Raw genomic sequence first — 22,986 nt, 5'->3', positions numbered from 1 at the left:
AAATAATTTACCAACTTTATAACGATCCCAAAAGGGAACTACATTCAGACTGGGTTTTAAGGCAGGAAAAACCCTCTGAAGCTTGGGTATTCAATAAGCTTAGCGGTGTACAGGTTGCCATGCCAATTCCAATTTCCTCGGGCTTAGTTTGAGGGGTGACAACAAGCGGAAGCCAGCTAACTCTGGGGTCACAAGTCCCTCAATTCCTGAAGAAAAAAAATATGATTGCTTCTTCCTTGTCGAGTTGCGAGGACGGGAAAAGGAGTGCTAAATCCCCCTCCAGATAATGACAAATTGATACAATTTTGAAAGAAATGTATCCATCACTTACTTATATTTGATTTGTCTGCTGTTTATGAAACTTTTGTTTGCACTTGTAATATTTAATGAATGTGCATGAATGCTAAAACAAGATAAAAATTTTTTTTTTAAATGAACGGATTTGAAAGTCATTGGTTCATTTGGTTGGAAGATTGAACGTCAGCAATTTTCAAACTGCTTTTTAAAAGTGATCAGCTACATTTCATTCTAGATGCTTCTGTCCTGAATACAATCTGTATGTGAGTTTTGTGACAAATTTTCAAAGCATGTGAAATGTTGATCCGGTAATGGTGCACGTGTATAGTAAACACGATCCACAAATATTCACACGGTGAGTTTTGTCACAGGCGAAAGAGAGAAACTTGTGAATTTTTGCCTTTATGGTTCAAAGGAAGAACCAAAGGAGCACTGGAAAAGAGCTTAAATTCAAGTAGACTGAATTTGACTTCCCCGACCAATGCTCACATAGGTAGCTTCAGATGTTTCAAAGCAGAAAATCAGTTTTATTTACTTCCTACTATCACTGTTTTGTCAGAAAAGATTTTTGTGCTTTTTCCTTGTGCCAAAATCAGAATAGCTAAACGTGCAATTGTGCATTAGTAATTGATAAGGAAGGAATGCATTTGTGCTCACAATTGAGACAAAAACTATAAGGAAGTCTCAAACTAATGTTCACATGTTGTAAAGAAAAGTTTTATAATTGAAAGGTATTGAAGTCTGTAAATTAAAAATAAAAAAGTCAGTTTATTCGTAGCCTTTAGATATAAAATGCTGTATTGCATATTTTTAAGTTTAACTTTTTTTGTGGTGGGTTAGAAGTATAAAAAGTCATTGTTACTTTTGCTTTCTCAGAAATCAAGGAATTTAAAAAAAAAAAGAACAACCTTCAACATTTCCTTCAACCTCTTTCCGATATGCAGCCATTTCTGTATAAAATATTCAGACACTTTGACACAGTCTGAATTGATAAAATTTAGGTACGTTAATTTGTTCGTTAAGTTTTTCGTAATATATACGTCATCAGAATACAATTTGTCAATTTGGTCACAGATTTCAGTTATGGATGGCTTTAAGGCTTCAGCTTGACGTGATGGGAAAATACAATCTACATGTACATAACAGTACATGCACGGTTCCATGTAAATTGTCCGTGCACTGCATTGACGATATGTACAACAAAATCACCAAGCTTTTCATCACAATGCTCTGCCTCTAAAAATGAACACTAAAATGTGCATTTATCTGGACATTTGTCCGGCAATTTCTTTTTTTTGTGGATTATTTTTTTTTCTTCAAACTGAAATCCTGTTATGGTAAGAGACTGATCAGTGATTATTATTTGATCCGCAGCACAAACTTGTTTCTACACAGAATAAACAAAAAGACATTTGTATTTTTTATAAGTTAAATTATCTGAGAAATATATTACTGTATCTTACATAATTTACTATAGTTCATAAAATTATTTGTTTTTTTCCGACTGCGAGTCGCCAATTTGAGTGGGACTCGGAAGATACTGTTGCATACCGTAATAAAAATATGACCTTACATTTACTTTTTTTAAAAGATATTTACAACGTTTTGTATTACTCTTTGAAAGAATCACTCAAACATTCCTCTCTGCATGCTCATGACAACATGACTGTTGGCTCCTCTAAATCCTTTGTTAAAATACTTGGAAGTTTTGTCCTTTTACTCATGCATGTACATGTACATCATGTACATACAGTTCGTACATAAGTTCTAGATCACAATACGTACACATGTAGATACATAGATGTGAGGCCTACACATGCACACACATGTACGTGAACATGAACATGTACATGTACATGATACAGTACATGTACAAATACATGCATGAACACATGAATTTACTATACAATCACGTACAGTGTATATCAAGTTTTACCACAGATTTGCAAAAAAAATGATAAATTGTTGATAATTTTGTTTCATAGAAAAATGTCATTGCATTTTTCTTTCCAAACAAATGCCAGCGTTCAGGAATATTCCTTTAATTACAATGGTCATTAAAGGCAATGAATGGTACAGTTGTCAATGCATGTTGTACATTGTGGTCTTGTCTGCATGTTGCACCTAAGTTTTTTTTCCAACAATCCAAAAAAAGACACTTCATCTTGAGTTAATTGAGTTAAACCTTTTCCAGGTTTTGACGTAATGATAATGACACATTTTGATTTGTTAGTCAAGTTGTTCATTCAGCAAGTCCAAACTTTTTGATCAGATTAAAGATATGAAAACTTGACTCAACAGCATTGTCAACGATTCACCTTTAACCCTAACCTTCCCAAATCCATCAAAATCCATTCCCCCATTGTGGGGATTTCGGTAGGCAAGCCACGAGTACCAAGTCCCTCAAAATCCACCTATAGTAGTGGTAGTCTTGTGGTGGATTTCAGCGGATTTGGTCCTAAAGCATTATGTGAAGCAGGGTCAGTGATGGATTTTGGCAGACTTGGTCCAGTACTTAGTAAGAGACACTGGGGAGTTAGGGTTAATTGATCTTTTAAAAACAACTGTGAGTTGATGACATAAAACTGTGGCACGTATGTATAGTGTAGGCCTACATGTACGTACATTAACCAATCATAACAGAACATCACCAGTATGTCATTCGGTACATGAAACACCAGCAATTCAAACATCAGAAAGACTGATCTTCGAAGTGGTTGATGGGAGGGAATCAATTAGATCAAAGATAATTGAGTTATTAAACATGCAGAATAGGGATTATACCACTACCGATAGATGCATAAAAAAGTGCAGTACAAGGCCTCTGTGTTTTTATTTGTATCCTACATGTATACATATGTACAGCACCATTTGGAACAACTGACATCAGTGCAATGTAGCCTGTTTTTATCTTTTTCACTGCACACCCAACGACTTTTTACTCAACAAGAAACCCCCAAGGACTCTGTGGATTGTTGTGATCAACTTAGTACACAGAACCCAATCTTCGGGTCAAACGGTTAGCCCTATTGTATTCAAAGATCTTCAGCCGGGTTTTTGAGTGGCATTTTCGTGTAATGCAACCAGTGTGCCACGCAGCCTTTGTCAAAAAACAAAAAGCCTTGGCATACATCCAGACTCTTTCTTTTTGTGCAGGGTACATGTGTGTACCTGTGCGTATGCGCTGTGGCAGGGTCAAGAAATCGCACACACTGGCGTGGCATGTGTTGTTGCCAGATCATAGTCCTGAGTCATACAGTTGTGATGTCGGGGCTAGGTGCGATGGGTGGTGCCTGAGTTCTGTTGCTCCAGCAGTACTGCTGCGTCACAAACCCAGAAGCTGTTGAGTGTAACACCCAGGATATCAAACCTCAAACACTAACAAGCTGTCTAATGAGATCTATTTACTGAAAAATTCATGACTCTAATCTGAACTTTACATTTTTTTTCTGCAGGTGTGCATTCTTTTGCACAATATCATATCTCTTTTATCAAAATGTCAAGGTATTGCATTGCAGACTTGAATTATTGCAATCATATGCAGAACTTGCATAGGTATTCAAAATCGTGGCGATAAGTCTTTCCCTGTTCACATGGTTTTGGAACAGAGATGGTGTTGAAAACAACGTAATTTGTTTTAATAATGCAAATTTATTTGTTATACCTAAAATTGGCGAGGTTCATTATTGACATACTGGTGATGTTCTTGCTGTGATATATAAGCACATTTTTTTCTCTCTCACATTCCCACATCTACTAATACATGCATAATTTGATCGAGCTCGTCGCAAGTGATGTCGCTACGGCAATTGTTACCCTGGCTAGTTGTTGTTGAGCTCACATCAGAGCTGAAGGAGTATTCCCCAGAGACAGGCCTCAGCCAGTCTTCCGAGCTGCTGTTGCTGCTACTGAGAGGCATGACGGGAGATGCTTTATGACTGGACACAAAAGGCGGGGCGATGCATGTATCAAAGTCGTAGAGATCTATGTCGATGTTGCTGAAGAGTTCGTCGCCAAAGTCCAGTATCTCAGAGTTGGTTCCTGGAAGTCTCATGAGTTCCGAGTTGGCCGTCGAGGGCACAGGATGAATTCCTGAATTTAGCAGCACCGTATTCGTTGTAATGTGTACATTCGATTGTCCTGTACTCGAGTTTGAAATACTCGTTGACAACGTTGTTGCAGTCGATAACGACAGCAACGAAGAGTTAGCACATGAATGGATGGAAGTTCTGTTCAGGAGACCACTGTTTTCAAGATGTGCGTTGAACAGCTTGGCGCTGTCACGCGAGTGTACATCTTTGTAGTGGTTACTGTTGTTGTCCTTAGGCGAGTTGAGGGCGCTGTTCGTGTCGGCGCCCGGGAGTCGGTCCTTGTCGGCGGTGTCCGTGCACGTGGATTGCGTGCTTGCTATAAAGGTGGAGAGTTGGTACGAGTCCTGATGTCGACCCTCCGCGCGGAGTTCATGGTCAATGTGCAACAGGGTGTTGCGGATGAGCACCGAGCGACGCAGCGAGGGGTCAATGAGGTTGCAGGTGGCTTGGAGTTTACAAATGGAGGCATTCATCACGCATTTGCGTTGCATAGTATAGGAAGACCACTTGTCTTGAGACGGGGGAGGAGGGTCGCCATGGCAACCAGGGATGCAGTCCTTGGCATCACTCCCTCCACCTTCGTCCAGCGCATGGTGTTTGCGCTTGACACCTATGCTTACTAGGCCCGGCATGGATCTGTAGATAAACATGGGGAAGAAACAGAAGTACATGTAAACATTTCAGTTACCCTGTTTCAAAAAAAAAAAAGGACAAAATAAACCAACAAACTTGTCAGCTCTGTAGTTTGGGCTATAATGTAAAATGAATGCAGCAACACGTCATCTTCAAAAAGGAAACAGAGCGATGCAAAGTCACCCTATTTTTAACAAACAGTTGTAAAAAAAATAACACTAAAAATGGACAAATACTTTGTGACGTGAATACTCTCATAATGCTTCCTGGAGTCAAGCTCACCCACCAAATATAGAAATGCAGCTACCGGTAGTCGGTAGCCGAGCATTATGCTAGTCACGGTGAACATGCACTAGTGGCCCTCTTTGTGAGTGGGCACGTGCACGTCCCAAGAAAGAAACCAACATTACAGCAAAGGCTGTATTTATGATGAGTGTGAATGAAGTTGATAACAATGTATTACATATATTATGTACCGGTGCATTGTACACTAAACATGTACCGTACGTCACACACGTACTGTACTGTATCGCACAAGTTTTACACACACGTACATGTACAGTACAGAAAGATGAAATTACACTTGCACACATAAACTTCTTTGACAAAAAATGACCTTTTGAGCTGCCACATTGGAAGTGCAAAATTGCATAGCATTAACATGGTACATGTATGTACATACCGTATGCACTGTATCCCCTTCAAAACAAACCTGACAACATGTATTCAGACAGATAAGGTACATTGTAAATGGTTGGTATTGCCCTAGGTCAGACCTTAATTGCACACTCAGTACATGTACATGTACATTGCATGTATTTGGTGGCCTTCTGGCTTAAGTTGAGAGACATACACATGTGTGGTTACAATATTTACACATGGCTAAAGCCATGTACATGTACCTGTGTAGCAGATAAAGCACTAATTAGCAGCTTACTGTGCACATATTAAACACTGGCACAAATGAACACCAACTACAAGAACAAACGTGTGACCTGTTCACATACATACGTGTATATTATCATGAGGAAAATTCAGTAAAATTGAAAACTTTATATATAACATGTGAATTCTTAATCAGATTCAAAACCTGAGTAGAAGTGTAAATTGCAAGTTTTAAGCACAGAACTTTTTATACGGTAGTTTGCACCTAATGCGACATGAATATGATAATTAATGTACTGACTACTAACCTTTGATTTTTTTGTTTCTCAAAAGGTGGAATCGAAACCACTAGCATCTTATTAAGAACATTTGAGTATTAATAAATGTGTACAAGTAAACCTCATGTATCTAACAGAGTGGACTAGTCTACATATATAATTCCACTCTGTATATTTATTTGTACATGTACATGTACCGGTACATGTATGTATTAGTAGTACACAAATAACTCATCATTGTTCATGTATATCAGGCTTTAAAGAGGTAAATCTCAATCAGCATATTGTATGTTTTTAATTGTAGTCATCCAGGTTTTCCCGCTCAACCAAGAGTAGTGAAACTCGCAGTTGTTAACCAGTGAACAAAGCGATTTGTGCAATACTGTTATAGCTCGTGCAGTACCGTACATTGTTGCATACATACCGGTATATCCCCCCCAAAGCCATTAAATATTATATAAATATTGGAAATGAACTAGAACACATGTGTGTACATACATGTACGGGTACATTAAAGGGAATTGGAATTGGATGGAATTGGGGGGTTGGAAATATAAAGCAAATATAGTTGCACTGACTTTTTGGAGGTTTTGGGTTCGAAAATGCTATAAAAACCAAGAAAAACGATCATTTTCCTGTAGTCTGGTTCCCTGACTCCATATAAGAAGAAACAGAGCAGTTTACATACATTGGGGAATTGTAAGGTCAGGGAACCAGTCTAGCTGGCTCGTACCCGTTCATAGGTTTGTAATCGATTGCAAACAAGGGCAATGGTCAATTGGGGCCAGTATTTGAAAAAAAGCCAGTTGTTTCCAACGCTGATCGGCCGATCAGCGTTGGAAATTGATACAAAAATACCACTTTTCTTGAAAATGACAGTATACCAGGTGCCATAATTTTACAGGATGCTCAGGCTGTCATTTACCAACATGCTATTAAGGTATTTCGCAAAAACTTGGTAGTTTTTTTTTTCGATGTTTGCAAATGTTGTATATTCCCTTTAATGCAAATTCCACTTATTAGGTCTAGTATTAGGGAGTTTCTGCCATTTGGTTCAACAAGAGCCTTGACAGCAAAGAGGACCTTGTACAAATGTACGTACAAAACCCTGACCTTCAACCTTGTCAGAGCATGGTCAGGGTGAACCAGAGTACAAATGTACATCAACTAGTGCATCCCCCCTGGTACATGTACATGTACATGTACATGTTTTACATGCAGTGTACTTTTTTGTACAGGTACAGTACATAAGCCGTGTGGGTGTACATGTTGTATGTGTGTTCACTTTTTAGTGCATGCAAGTTTTATACCAATTTACTTTACTTTTTTGTGAGCTAAGAGTTTTATTTCCCCCCAACAGAATCTGGTTACGACTGTGAAACTAAAATTGAATGGGTTGACAGCTACCTGTACAAAGTGTACATGTACATGTGCAGTACAAGTATGTGTAAAGTAACTTGCGTGGGTTTACAAATGTACATGCATGTACAAATTGTGCAGCGTAGTACAAGTGTACATTGTAAACGTATACAAAAGAATAAAGTCAGGTTGGTAATTCTAGTATAAACAAACAAAATTAATTAAAGTATACACAACTGTCCATTTGACATTCCCCTGCTGCAAAATTTTATCGTCAAAATACCATGAACCATGCATGAACACATTGTACTTGTACATTGTACATGTACTGGTCAGTACGTGTACTCCAAAATAACACTGCTTGACATCATTGTCAAACAAACTTTGTTTTTTACAAAATACCATGTACAAACAACATGTACATGTAAAATTACATGTACTCCAAAATATAAAATACAAACAACATGCCATCATACTGATTCATCTGATGAATCAGTGCAGGAAATACTGCCACATTTGGCTTAGATGTAACGTACATTTTGTGCAGGGTAGTCTAAATTAAAAAAAAAAAAATCACAAGATGGCACACTACATATGCTAAAATGCAAGCAACTAAGAGTAAACAATATCTAACAAAAACTCACCCAAAATAAGATAGAAACACTAAAATGCAGTAATAAATCAATCACAAGGCAACACTGGCATATAGTCCGTCCAAACTGCACACACACGTCTATAGTACTGATCGTGAATGAACAGGAACTACTCCAGCAGCTCTACCCGGAACGGCCGATGACAATGAATGGGTTAAGTTTAGAAAGCTGATCTCATACTAACGGTGACCGCGTTACACAGGGAAATACCACTGGCGTCTGTCCTCATGTGGAAGGGAATTTCCCTGTTTACTATTTTCCCCTAGTTTAACCATGAGTCAATGCATATTGCTCAGTCACAGAAATCCCGTCCCACTTCCTGATGTTGGAAAATGTTGCACAAGAGTGACGTGCATTGGTTACGTGTGAGTGTTGACTTGGTTTCATTTATGGTGTACTGTACTGAATGTAGGAGTACAGAAGTATACCGCTTACATGTTGTACATGGGTCATTCCATCGGGTTGGGAAGCAGTGCATGTTACATCCATATATTTGGTTATATTATTAAAAGTATCAATGCATTCTAAACAATTGCTTAACATAATATTTGTCTAAGGGTGTTTCAAATATTTAAGAAAGTTTGAAATCATATAAACCACAGCCTAGAGCATGTTCGGGCGCGAACAATATTGTTAACCATAGTTGGACTAACTTTACTCGAACGAGGGATGGCTGGATGACTCTCGTCGAGAACCAGAGCACGGGGCAGGGTTGCATCACTGGTAACCATGAGCCGCGGATATCATAAAGCACAACTTGCTCATAACTGGTCCTGTGAGGCACCTTATGTGTACTGACTAAAATACTTCTGACCGTGCTTTAAGTTTAACAGACCTGTAAATCCCCATTTGATACAGGTGCATACAAGTCTTAAAAAATATAACATGACTTTAAAAGCCATGTCATTCGGGGATGTGAACAAACTTTGAATTGACTAGTTGGTGACATCATGGAGGTAGGAATCCTCCATGGTGACATCTCCAACTTTTCAAGTGGGAGTGACAACCAAACACTTGCAGCAGGAAGAAAACAGCAACATACACCCCACAAATCAGGAAACAGAGTGACTGACTATGAATGAATATCCGGTTCGGCAACCAATTCATACAAATCATAAAAATAAATGTTCTGTTACTATGCACTAGTGAACATGCAGCCATAATAAGAATTGAGCCATATTTATGTACAGTGTAGCCCGCATAATACTGTACATGCCTGAACATTCATTAGAGATACCAGACATATTTTTAAGTAAACAAGATGTTTTTTTCTGTTGCAAGGAATGTACAATGGTTTGACACACCTGACGCACTACAATGGAATTTTCATACACATAATTGGTGCATTCTCCCAACTTTCAAAAATGTACCGTATTCAGTGTCGATGAATTTTCCCCAAATATGACTTTGAACTTTCATTCTAGTGGTGTGCATTTACAGTTTACAGGTAGTACGGGAACCAGGTACCCTACTGAAGTAAAACGCGGGTACCCAGGTACCCGTAAAAGAAACCCAACCCCAAAATTCAAATCCCGGAAGTTGTCTGAAGGGCTTTATATGGCATTACGGTATAAACTGCAACTTTCGCGAACATCATCTGTCGTATGTTAAATGCACATAAATGTGAAATCTGTATTGCTTTTCCATATGTACTGGTAGCCTGGTTTTCATTTGAAAATTCCCGACAAATGGCATTCAAAACCTTTCTTTTTCATTGTCTGAGAAGTTACTTAGTAATTTGTAAGGTTGGTTACGGGTACCCGATCCCATAATCTGGAACCGGTTCCTGACATCAGCGGTCGGGTGCTCGGGTACCCGATGCACTACTGCATTCCCAATTTCTAAAACAAAGTGTTGCACAGCTGATGTACAAGTGCATCTGATGCACAGACAAATTTCTTTAAATGTATGTCAAATGCACATGTTCACAGACACAAAAATTATGGTGGAGACAGTGTACGTGTACATGTACATACATGTACATGTACATGGCTTGTACCAACCCATGCCTGTGTCCCCTACCCTCATAAAACCCATGTCAACTACCATGGGTTACCATCGTAACGCTATATTGCAAAAAGCAATTTAGTACCCCAAACCCCCAAATAAACAAGGAAACACATGTGCATGTACATGTACATGTATGGTCCACAAACACGGTAAAAATGCCCCTCCCATACATGCTCAAAAGAAGCCCCCTTGGGCCATCAGAGCTCCACCGACTGAGACAAATCCTGTACTACCCAATAGTTCAGGTACAGTACTTGTCCATATCCCCGTACATGAACATGGGCATAAAAGCAGGTACATGTGTAATACCTGTACTTATAGCTGAACAAAAATTTGAAGAATGCTCAGCCACAATGAAGGTACAGGAATGTGAAACTTACCTGAAATGGTTACCTGCAAAGTACAATGCAGGCAAAGTCTTGAGGGTGAATACAACTTAAAGATATAGTCCATCATTTGAAATTTGTGCATTTTGTTTGTTTGAAGCAACAAAAGTGTTCAAAATCTAATGAAGGATACTGAACAACTAACCTGATGAAGTTCCGGCTCAGCTTCAGCTGTATATTCCGAAAAAAACAGCATTCGATGATCTCAATTTCAAATCAAAAGTTGCTAAATCATGTTTTGAATTGTTTTGAATTGCAGCTATACGCGATGTCGCACACTGATCCGACGAATTATAGCAACCGCGCGCGCCTGTGCGTCGTGCCAATGCTTGTGCGCGCTGCGCCGAATAACAAAACGAACTACTAATTTAAATTTTCCTATGGTGCGTCTTAAGACACACCATTGGAAAGGCCTTCTTTCGTTGATTACTTCAAAATGATAGCTTGCCACAAAGATTAATTTCACAGGGAGTTTAGTCCACTTACTATCTTTCAACCAGGTATGTTTTTCAACAATAATACATCAGTTACTTTTTCAGATGGCTGCAAATGACGGACTATAGCTTTAATAACAGGTCAACATTCCATTCTTATAATTTTAAACTGCATACTTTCCTTCTAGTCAAATCAGAGCATAAGAAACAGGTACATGTACTACCCTGTTTTGATAGCTACATTGTTGTACTTTCAATGAATTAATATTCACAACTGACCAGTTCAAAGTTGTTGATGCAGTACACATACAACCAGTTACATTTGTAGCTAAGTGACTATGTTATAATGATGCCTTGACAAGAAGTACCGGTAGGGCCTATGCAATTATTTTGACTTGGGTATACCCGGATACTCTCTGTGAAAATGGTCTGTGCCATGCTCCACTGTGACGGTACCTGCTAGCTCTATGGTACAGCACACGCTGTACTCTGCTATTCATGCAGACGTCATTTGCCATTGATATAGCTCCTTTCTCTTTCTCTGACAACACCGCAAAGAGCAAGGCTTTCAGTTTGAAATGTCATAGTATGCCAAATGACCATTTCTTCCAAACAATGTGGGTGGGTGTACATTTGTAGTGTTGTCCTTTTCCATTTTCTTTGTACCAGTACTTTCTTTTTTAAAAGGCATTGAGTTTATTGACTTGATCTTTTTTCATTCTACACAATTTCTTTTTACATCGTGAAGAATTTCACTTAAAGCAAAGGAAATGTTTTTGAAATATTGCGACTGGATTCAGTACACCTGTTTGCACGGAAATGTGTCATCGTTCCTGCATTATTTTCAATGTCATGTACTTACACCTGGGCATGGAATTTCAAGCAAGACAGAAATCATACCAGAGTACCGGTTCTTGGACAAGTAGTCCAACATGAAGAGTTATTTACACTGAACATAACTTTGAATCCGAAACCTTGAAGGACAAAAGTCTGAGCCAGTGACACAAACATTAAAGTACCGGTATGTCTGTTATTGTTAAAGGCTTTTGATCATTTGCATTTATCGCAAAAGTAACCTATCAAAAAAAGGACAAGTTTGGATTCAAGATTGCACTGGTACTAAACACCCCATGAAATTATTCCGTCTGGGTGTGCTGTCATTTGGAAGATATCAAGAAAATGTAGGTGATCTCCAATGATCAGTCAGTTGAATGATATTTGGAAATAAAGAGTGCTACAGACGAAAATAGGTTTCGTAATCAAAAGGTTGTGCATGGTTTAATCAATAGGCACTGAGCTGAAAGTTCAAAACAGGTTAGGTTTTGAACATTCTTCTTTGGATTTTGAGTGGTGTAAATTGGAAACTACAATGTACATGTAACAAAATGCCTGAAAAGCAAATTGATCCTATACCGGCAAGTACGACACTGGATCAAGGCTAGCTTCAGTACATGTACACATATGAGTACTACCGTGTCTTCTGTTTATTCGATTTTGCTGTCTGTATTTTTCTATCAAACTCTATATAAGCTTGTAACATTAATGACAGTGAGCTTCTAATAATTTGCTTGTTCCAACCTATTTTTTTTTTTCAAATCCACAGAAATACATTGGAGTACATGTACATCTACATTTTGGAAATACAGCAGTTGGTAATGAAAGTTTGTTGACGTACCCGGGTACATGTACACATACAGCAGGCATGCAACTAAGAAGTCACAAAAAAGAGGAAATTCAAATCTTTCCAAGACTTTGTACAGCGTTTTTCTATTTTCAATGGCACACATGGGAAGTAAAAAAAGAGGAAATCAGCTGATCCGAGGAAAAGTTGCATGCCTGATACAGGCACGTGCATATTAAGTTGTCTTCATGTCCTGATGTGATGAGCTCATTAACTAATAACTTTTTTCAGAGCACAACTTAATTGTTAGCTGATCTTAATATTAAAAAGCTCAAAATGCCCCGTGCCCTTCAATAAATGGATTTTTTTAAAACTTTAACGACAAATTTTATTTGGATGTTTTGTTTTAACAGAAAAAACTACTTTATTCTGATATTGGCTTCATTTTGCACACAATTCATTTTGCCCTGCAAGAGCCGAATTATTGTCTAGCAGCTAATATTCAAAATTCAGTAACTAAACATTGGGGGATTTTTTTTCGTTCAATGTCATGTTCAAAAGTGAACAAAAATTCAGATTGCTAGGAAAATAGCAATAGGAAAAAATCCAACAAATTTCCGCAGTAAACCTCGAAAATAGCACGGGAAACGGATCTTTAAAGCTTTACATGTAAGGGGCCGTTCACAATTATCAACATTTTCACGAGCGTACAAACCGTACGCTGGGGGGAGGGGGTTAATGGCCGCCGTACGCTTCTTTTTTTCTTTTAAATGTCGATATGTTTTCTCGCCCGTTAATGCCCGCCTAACGCTTTTTTTTTTTTTAAATGTCGATCTGTTTTCTCGCCCGTCGCCACAGCCGCAACCGATGCCGATCGAGCACTTGCCGAGCCGGTCGCGCCCCGCGCCAGGCCCCGCATTGCATCCCATGAACGTATTGTGTACAGCATGCGCGGCATTGTCCTACACACGTACATGAAAATGTATTGTATGTACATGTATAGTCCGTATCCACTGCGTGTTTTTAACGGCCGGTGTCACATGAAAATCCGACTCCTATGAAAATGGGACCCCTTTTTCCCTTTTATTGGTTAATCCCTCGCACGTGACAGGTCACTCTCCCCCAAACGATCCTAATAGATAATAATGGTAGAAAGCTTCCCTTAAAATATTACTTGCTGAGGTGCTGTAGTTTTTGAGAAACAAGTAAAACAATTTCACGCAAATAATTTTCGTCTCATGAGAAGAAAATTATGTACAACGGATTTACGCGACTCTCCTGGAAAAAATTGCTCTGTGATTTTCACTTTTTTTTCAAAAACTTCACGACTTACATTGTATGAAGCTGAAACTTCTACAGGTAAATTATAATACATACATCTTCATTCACACTGAATAGGGGTTCATGTCATGGCCAAAAACTTGATCTACAAAAGTTACGAAAACTCTTTAAATCACATGCAAGTGTCTATATATAGACGTGTGAAAAAAAATCAATATTTTTTTCGTACACTTTTAGGGGGGAGGGGGGAGGGGGGTCTTGAAAAAGTGTACTCTTTGTACACTTGTGAAAATGTTGATAATTGTGAACGGCCCCTAAGTGATGTTTCTTATGACATTTTTTGATCCCAAGGATTAACACACAATGTCCAACATGTACGGGAACACAAAAAGTTCACAGCAAGTCCTTATTTTTTTTGTACATGAATTGTACACATAAATTTAAGAAACTCGGATAAAACATTACATTTAGGTACATTATATTGTGTACATGTACCGGTACACGTACACATAATGAGCCAATAGATACGGAACTTTGTACTTTGTAGATGTTTTTTTTAACCCTCCCACTATTTAAGAGGTCACCAAGGGTCAAAATTTTTCTATCTCACCTCCTGGCGTACTGTGTACACACCAATGGGGGTCTTGACCAATACTGACCCAAGTAACTAATGAATGAATTTTTGTTTTCAGAATCAATTGCCAATTTGAGGGTTGCACTATTTATTATGGAAATTTATTACCGTAGCTCGTGTACAAAACTGTTTTTAATTCTAGAATTTACAGACTTACAATACATTTACATGGCACACATACCGGTACATACACGATGTAACAGCACACATAGAAAAAAAAAGTTATGGTGAATATTTAAGACACTTGCAGTAAATATGGAAATTTCTTTATGAAACCACGTACATGAAAAATGTGCCCTGTAGGCTGTACTAATTCCACTTGCTTTGTTCATTCCTAGGCTACAAAGTACAATGTACGTATGAAAACCACACCCAAAGATTCATATCATGCTTCCTACATGTATTTCCAATGGGATAGGCCTAAGTTTTGTAGTTCCTGTGAATACACACTGTGTGATTAATTTAACAGGGGCACCAACAAAAGTAAGAAAGCAAAATGTATCCATGTTTACAACTTAAAAAGTCAACAAGCGGAATATTTCATTCTGCATCTATACATGTAGTCATAAGCAGTGTGCATATTTCACACTTGCATATTTCCATGTGCATACAAATGTACATGTAGTACACTATAACCACATCACCCAACACTACTGCAAGTACTGAACACGAACCATGCATTTCTTGTGTGCTCAATGTGCGACAGTCAAGTGACAAAGAACTCCAGTGGGCCACACCATGGCCAACTGAGCAACACGCGGACACATGTGCAGTATTGAGCTCACAGTCCTTCAACGCAAGTCCCTCAGTCACAAAACGATAAACCCACCTTTTGTACCCAGCCACTCGAGGATCCTGCGCTTCAATGCCACCCAACTACATTAAGCCTTCGGTATTACTTGAAGTCATCGGCTGTTCTTTAAAGCTAACCCCACTCCAGTGGAAGACAGCACAGCCCTCAAGGACTACATGTGTGTTAAAAAAAAAAAAAAAATCTGTGCGATGATGACTCCCTATCAGTGAATGGGTGGGAAAACTTTCCAGCTCATGCCCGGTTTCCGTTACCAATCATGAGGCGGTTGTGCGTGCCAGTGTGTGTGTGAGTGCGGCAGGGTAAGGGGGGTACGTGGAGTATTACTAATGGTTGTCTGGCTATTTGTGAGGCTACGCTTTGTGAGTCATAGCTATGATGTGATTCATAGAAACGGAGTCACCAGAAAGTTGAAAGTTTACTTGGACATTCATTGTACACACTGTTTACAAGATGCAGTTGTCCAATTGAAATTAACTGTACAACGTTACATGTAAAAATTCCAATTTGCGTTAATAAATACAAGAAAATGTGTGTACATTTGTTTTCTTTCTTTCTTCCTTTTTATAAGATAAATGTTCAATAAAATGAAAGACACAACTGAATACAAATACCTACATGTACAAGAACTTTGTCTCTTGTCTCAAATGAATCCTGCACAAAAACAGGTTGCACCAATATTCACAGGATCAGGAAATTTTGAAGGTAATACCGGTACATGACATTTGCAAACAGCAAAATACTGGAAGTTAAACTTGCGCGATCCCCCGGCATGCTGGCAGTATTTATATAGTCAGTTAGTATTTAAGCACACTTTTTAGTTGACCTAACAAAAATCAACAATGACCTCATTTGACCCCTGGATGACTTTTGCCCTCAAATGTCTCAAGTCATCTTAAGTCCCCCTACCCAAAGATTATTGTCACCAAGTTTGGTGGAGAGTGAAAATCTGACTTTTCATATGGCAGCACTTTTCAGTTTACCTAACCAAAAACAACAATGACCTAATTTGACCCCTAGATGACCTTTGACTTCAAATGTCTCAAGCCATGCCTTACCTAAAGATTATTGTCGCCAAGTTTGGTTGAGATTGAAGTCTGACTTTTCATATGACAACACTAAACAGTTAACCTAAACCAGAATGGAACACACAGACACACAGAAGGAATACACTATCTCAAGATCCCCCTTTCTTGGCTTAAAAGCCTAAAAGCCAGGGGAATTAAAACAAAACTACCAAATTATTACGATCTACAGTGAAATCTCGATACGTCAAAACATGGTAACTCGAAAACCCTTCTAAATTCTAAGTAAGAACTTAGTCCCGTCAATTGTTGTTGAAAACAAACTCCATTTGCTCACTCAAAACTCTGCTTAAAGGGAATGTACATCATTGGCTTTTGCTGTAGTTTTCAGAAATGAACTATTTGAGGGGCTAGTATAATAGATCAAATATTGCTACACTGACAGGTTTGAAGTTTTGTGTTCAAAAATGCTGGAAAAACCAAGAAAACAAAAATGTTCGAGTAGTCTGGTTCCCTGACTCCACTCAAGATGAAATGGATCAATTTATAGATGCCGGAAATTGTAAGGTAAGGGAACCAGTCTAGCTGGCTTGCACCCGTTCATGAACATGTAACCAATAGCAAACAAAATTTGGACTGAAAAAATTGTAAATTTGGAGCAGTAGTTGAAAAATAGTTAGGATTTTCCAACGGTGGTCGGCTGACCACCGTTGGAAATTTATACAAAATACCACTTTTCTTGAAAATGACTTCACACCAGGTGCCATAATTTTACAGGATGCTTTAGACTGTCATTTATGAACATCCTAGTAAGGCATTTTGTAAAAATGTGTTAGTTTTGTTTTTCGATGTTTGCAAATGTTGTATATTCCCTTTAACTCAAAATTTGAGCCCATTCCCCTGAGGTTTGACATGTACCTCACTTGACTGTAAGTGAATAATAGTCTCAAGCATCCTGTGAAATCACGGCACCTGGAATGCTGTCATTTTCAAGAAAAGTGGAATTTTTGTATCGATTTCCAACGATGGTCGGCTAACCATCGTTTGAAAAAACTAACGTTTTTTAAAAACTGCCCCAACTTTAATTAGTCCACATTTTGTTTGCAATCGGTTACACATTCGTAAACGGGTGCAAGCCAGCTAGTCTGGTTTCCTGACCTGACAATTCCCAGACATATACATTACTCCGTTTCGCCTGAAGTAGGGTCAGGAAACCAGACTACAAGAACAGCATTTTTGCCTTGGTTTTTTTCAGCATCTATGAAACACAAACAGGTCAATGTAACAATATTTGCTATAATATTTACCCCTAAATCCATCCGTTTCTGAAAATTACAACAAAAGCAAATGTTGCACATTTGTAATGTATCTTTAGGCCTATAGGGCATATTACTTTAAAATTGAACATGTATTTACCGGTACATTTACATGTATACGTACACGTGTACATTGCAAGACAATTGAAGACACGGAACTTATCAGTGGAAAAAATACCTTCAGTTCATGTAAGCTAAAACATGAAAAATTGAAACCACACCGAGGAAAAATCAAGTCTTAAACTTTAAAACAATTTCTTGTACAATGTGTACATGTATGTACATGTACAATATGTACTTTGCCACAGTACTTGCAGAACAAAATACACGTACTGTACAATCAAACATACATCATGGGATCTTCCATCAAATATGGACTTCAGTCAACAACTTTGGGGAATTACACATCAGCAGAGAAGAGTTTGATAACACAACTTTGTATGACATGTACAATGTACCCGAACACCAATTTACGTTCACTGTACGTACATGTACCGGTACATGTACCATGTACATGTACGTGTACACAAATGCACAGTACCATGGTGATACAAGTATAGTTTACGTCAGCAAATTGCACTATCAGTTGTGTCACCTGTGTTTATCTGGTGAGGCCCAATTTTGCCGCTGAGCACGTTCTCAGAAGTCAAATGTTGCCAATACATACACAAAATTGTACTGTTGCATCATGTCACATGATGCAACAGTAGAAATCATTTTGTAAACTGGCAACCAGGCAAGTCTGCTGTAATCACAATTTTCCCTGCTTATTACGCACAATGAAAATAACCCCTGAAGGTGAACAATGGCTGTTATTTTCCCCCTTGATTCCATAATAATGCAATAAGTAAATCTGCATAAAAATAAACACAATTTTGTGACATGTTCTACAGGTTGCTTGACCTTCCACAATTAAAAACAGTTGCATGATAAGGCCTATGTTTATGGTTACCCCCCCCCCCAACCTGGACAATAAAGCAGTAACCTAAATCCCTTCAATAAAATAAAATTGAAACTTAGGCCAAAAAAAATAATAAGTTGGTCTCTGGTCAGTGCGCGCGTCAATTTGAATCATGCGCGTCAATCTTTTTTTTTTCAAAAATGTTCCGCGGTAGCTCCAACAGCGCCCTCTATTGCCGCACCTCCTCAATTTTTTTTTACCAAAGAGCACCAAGGAATGGGAAATTGCACCAAGGCAAATGATCGAGAGCACCAAAGCAAATTATGGAGGACACCAATGTACATGAGGACACCAAAAAAGCAAAATAGTAACCCACCTTGTCTGTACAATCCAAGCTTGAAAAAAAAGAAAAAAAAGCCTGCGTCGCCGCGTCAATTCCGGAACTTTGGTCTGACCAGAGACCGAATATTTTTTTTTTTTTCCTTAATAATGGTGCCACCCCACCCTGGTTACTGCAGACATCGTCACTGCATTTTTGAAAATTCTTATTTCATTTTTTTGTAAATTGGTCGGCAGTTCGGTCTTGTTGCACCGTGCAGCAAAGCAAACAGCACAGCACATGCAGAATGACGTAAATTCACATGTTAACTGCTACGAATGCATGCTTACAAATAATAAAAGGCCTATTTTTTTGGGCTTAAATTTACAGCCCCCCCCCCCCCCCCCAAATAAAGAGACGATTTTATCCACACACCCTGTTTTTTTCTTAAAATCTGTCTTTTGACTTCCCAAAAATGCAAACCATTGGAAATAATTGAACCAGACAAAAATAAATTGTTTTACAATGTAACCCATGTTACATGTAAAACAAAGTACATGTACATGTTTAAGTATACATTCAGCGTTAACACGATCATGATACTGTAATCAGGGGTGTGAGTGACCACTTATACAAATAGCTGAAAATAGCTGAAAAAAGTGTAAAGAAGCTGAACTTTGGAAATCTCCTATACTTTTGTACACAGCAAGTGAGGGAAAAAGATGAAAAAAGCTGGGAAAAAGATGAAAAAAGCTGAAAAAAGGCTGAAATCCGAAACAAAAAAAAGCTGACATCAGCTTTAAAGCTGAGATTTCACACCCCTGCGTAATGCACACGTAGACTGCAATATACCGTACACGCATGTATGACTTGTGATACATACACATGTTGTACACTGTATACATGTACCGGTACGGTATGCAACTAAATTGTGTTTTTCTGCAACTGAATTGTATTTTTCTAAAAATCTGGCGGGAGCCACTTTCTTCGGTGGCGCAAGGCTCGCGGAGTCACGCTTAGGTAGGACACACGCACTCCGGGCTCCTTCGATTGATAAGAATACCAAAATGCGTGTGCGCCTCATATTTAAGAACGCGCGCAGCATGCGCATGAGCGTCACACCACAGCAGTAAAAGCTTCTCATTCTGGTCGCCGGATTCCACTATAGATGCCTACTAAAATAATAACTGTGCTAAATAAATGTGAAAACAAATTCTCAAATCTAAAAATCTTCTGCTTATGCTGCCCATTGGCTACTGTATTGTAGCAGATTGTATTTTCCAGACTTAACTCTCAACTTCTGAATTTCACACTTACATGTAGTTATAAAATAAACATGAATGCGCACTGTACTGTAAAATTCAGGTATCTATTCTAGGCAGAGTAAAAGACTACGTACGTGTACGCATGTAACATCCCACCCCCATTGGTGTTACATCACACTGGCATTGTTAGTTAAATAGCTGGAAAATTCCTGAAGTCATAGCTCACCAAGTATTGCTGAGATGGCTTTGTGTGTATTGGCATTTAGTGATTTACTATCCTATAGTAATTTAACTATAGTAATAGTATTTAACGTGAAGTTTCACTTTTACTGCCAAAGAGTTTCAGAGTAGTCTACATACTGCACTTAGTTTGTGATGTCCACATCTTATTTCAACCTACATGTACTACATGTACCGGTAAATGTGAACAAATGCTTCAGTGTGTGGGTCATTAATTACATGAATGTATGTGGGACATTTTGTATGTGTATGGTTTCTCATTTTTTGTAACGTCACTGTCCACTGATAAACTTTTACACAGGTTCTGGTTTTGCTTGAGTTGGTAAAATTCACTCAAGAATATCACAACAACTTTTGACCTTAAGTTTACTTTTGATAAACTTTTATTTGTTAAACTTTTACAAGTTTATTAAATCAAATTTGCAAACACAACTGAACATGTGTGTTTGATGAGGATATCGCATCAAATGTGGGTCTAAAATCATGATTTTGACATCAAACTTGGACTATTTTATTTGATATAAGGTAGGTTTTGTAGGAACTCTGGAATTAAAACAATTATTCAAAAATGAGACAATTTCACTTGAATAGAGATTTGATGAAACGCTTATTTTTCCTGGATTCCAGGCGGCTAGATTTCAAGGACTCCTGAAGTTTAAGAATACACTGAAACAACAACCCAAAATTGTACAAAAGCGTGCATATCAATGTCAGGAAATCTTGAACACGCGTGTTCACGATGAACCCATACCCATTTTATTCCACTGCTACCAGAGAATACAGTAGAATGAAATGGGTATGGATCAATTACAGAATGTTAACTGTAGATTCAGACTAGACTGGGACCTTTTTCTTTAGGTAAAGACAAGGGGGAAAAGTGTTGCAACCTGACGCCACTTCAGCGGTTGTGTACAAACTACAAGTCTATGGAGAGTCAAGATTTTTTTTGGAGTATTTCCTAACAAAATTGGAAATGTTTCCAAGTCCCAGATTCATGTCTTATCATCATTTTTGCAATGGCTGACCTTCAAGTTCATTGAGATGATAATCTGAAGAAAAAAGAGACATCATCAGGTTGCAACATTTTTTTTCCAGATAAGGTTATACTTTTTTCAAAGGTAGGCCTATAAAATTGAATTGAAAATGTTTCTCACTGTTATTTTTAGTCCCAAATTCAGGGATATTTTTGCAATATTACTGACCCCCATAAATGTGGAAATTATGTGTAAAAATTGGCATCAGGTTACTGCATTCTTTCCATGACTGTATGACTATGAGTATGACAATTTGGTAAAATGCCTACGGCCTACAGGCGAAGTCTAACACTATCCTACAGAATTTGTCGAGTAGTCAACTATTGCGACGGCCACTGCGCCGTGGCGCCGCGGTGCGTCTGACCGGCCGGCGTGGGCCGCACATCCAGCACTAGTGCACACAAAATGTCTTCAGCAACGAGGCAACTCACCTTGTGGGATCCGTCCTGCAAGCTGTTTTCACTCCCTTTTTCGGGACATCTGACGTACGGATCAGTCAGGTCGGTGTCCTTTGAGTGTAACCCCAGTCACAATGTTCGCTTGCGTCAGCATTTGCAATGTTTCTGCTTGAATTTCGGTCCTAGTTCGTCGCGTCCGTCTATCCGTCTTGCGTGATTATGCGTGATTCGATTGTACTTTATGCTAGTACAGTATGCTTTTTTTACGTTCGTTCATCAAAGATCCTAAAGCGTGTGTGTAAGGGTGACCGTAAAGTCATGGCCAAACTCTGCTAAATGCACTTCAAAAATCTGCCAATTCCCCAGAATTACTCGAAATACACTATAAAAACACTTAAATCACATGCAGATGTTGTAGTATTGCTTTATTAAGGTTCAAATTACATTATTAACAATCTATAGTCACATAAAGATGTTATGAAATTGCGTAAATTTCAGGCAAAACGCGGTTGCGTCACGACGAAGTCCAATTCCCAGTAAACCTCAGCACCTAGACCAGCCAACCTGTCCCATTATGCAAGAGTTTGAAAAGATTGAAACTTTTTTTAAACAAATGTACATATGTACCACTTTTTTTCAAAAACACATACAGAATTCTGCCAGAAATCTGCCAAAAAATATATTGTCAAATTTCTGTCAAACTCGTTTTTTTTTTAACAAAAATAATGTCAAAGTTAGCTGAAAATCGGCTAAAACGGTCACCATAATGTGCATGCTCTGTATTCACGCATAATGCACGTACCGCAGGTCGCGTCCGTACATGTATGAAACGTAATAAATTGAGCTACGCATAATGTACATCAGTCTAGATACGGACTCACGTACTTCATATGAAAAACGTTCGTTGGCCTGGTGACGGTAACTCTTTGGCATTTACTCCTACGACGTTGGACTAGTAGACCAAAGAGTAGACCAAAGGACTAGACTGTGCGGTGAGGAGCCCACCGCACAGTCTCCAACATCGCGCGCTGGTATGGTGTTCGCTAATCGATTTACAAAATATTCTGAATGAATTGCAATCCATTGTGGGTAACTAGCTGACCGCAATGTAAAGG

The 22,986-nt window shown here is 38.5% G+C and overlaps 1 protein-coding gene across 3 annotated transcripts; it reads right to left on the bottom strand.

The window, feature by feature from the left end:
* Positions 1 to 420: 420 nt before the first annotated feature.
* Positions 421 to 22,142, bottom strand: LOC119741872 (SERTA domain-containing protein 2-like). Of its 3 annotated transcripts, none has more exons than XM_038217795.1 (2): positions 21,905 to 22,142; positions 421 to 5,024 (listed from the first exon to the last, which is right to left on the bottom strand). In XM_038217795.1, the coding sequence occupies exon 2, from the start codon at positions 5,018 to 5,020 to the stop codon at positions 4,037 to 4,039; it is 984 nt and encodes a 327-aa protein (XP_038073723.1). In that variant the 5' UTR covers positions 5,021 to 5,024; positions 21,905 to 22,142; the 3' UTR covers positions 421 to 4,036. The 3 variants fall into 3 exon arrangements, with proteins under 3 accessions (XP_038073723.1, XP_038073725.1, XP_038073724.1); XM_038217797.1 differs by lacking the exon at positions 21,905 to 22,142 and adding an exon at positions 15,392 to 15,541; XM_038217796.1 differs by lacking the exon at positions 21,905 to 22,142 and adding an exon at positions 8,188 to 8,293.
* Between the last annotated feature and the right edge of the window lie 844 nt (positions 22,143 to 22,986).

Source organism: Patiria miniata, unplaced genomic scaffold (assembly GCF_015706575.1).
Source record: "Patiria miniata isolate m_02_andy unplaced genomic scaffold, ASM1570657v1 HiC_scaffold_5, whole genome shotgun sequence".
Taxonomy (NCBI): domain Eukaryota; kingdom Metazoa; phylum Echinodermata; class Asteroidea; order Valvatida; family Asterinidae; genus Patiria; species Patiria miniata.
The sequence above is the reverse complement of the archived record's forward strand: the minus strand, read 5'-3'. Positions and strand labels throughout refer to the sequence as shown.

What these genes read in the sequence shown, in the direction of transcription:
- LOC119741872 (XM_038217795.1), bottom strand. Translation starts at nt 5,020, where the DNA reads ATGCCGGGCCTAGTAAGCATAGGTGTCAAGCGCAAACACCATGCGCTG.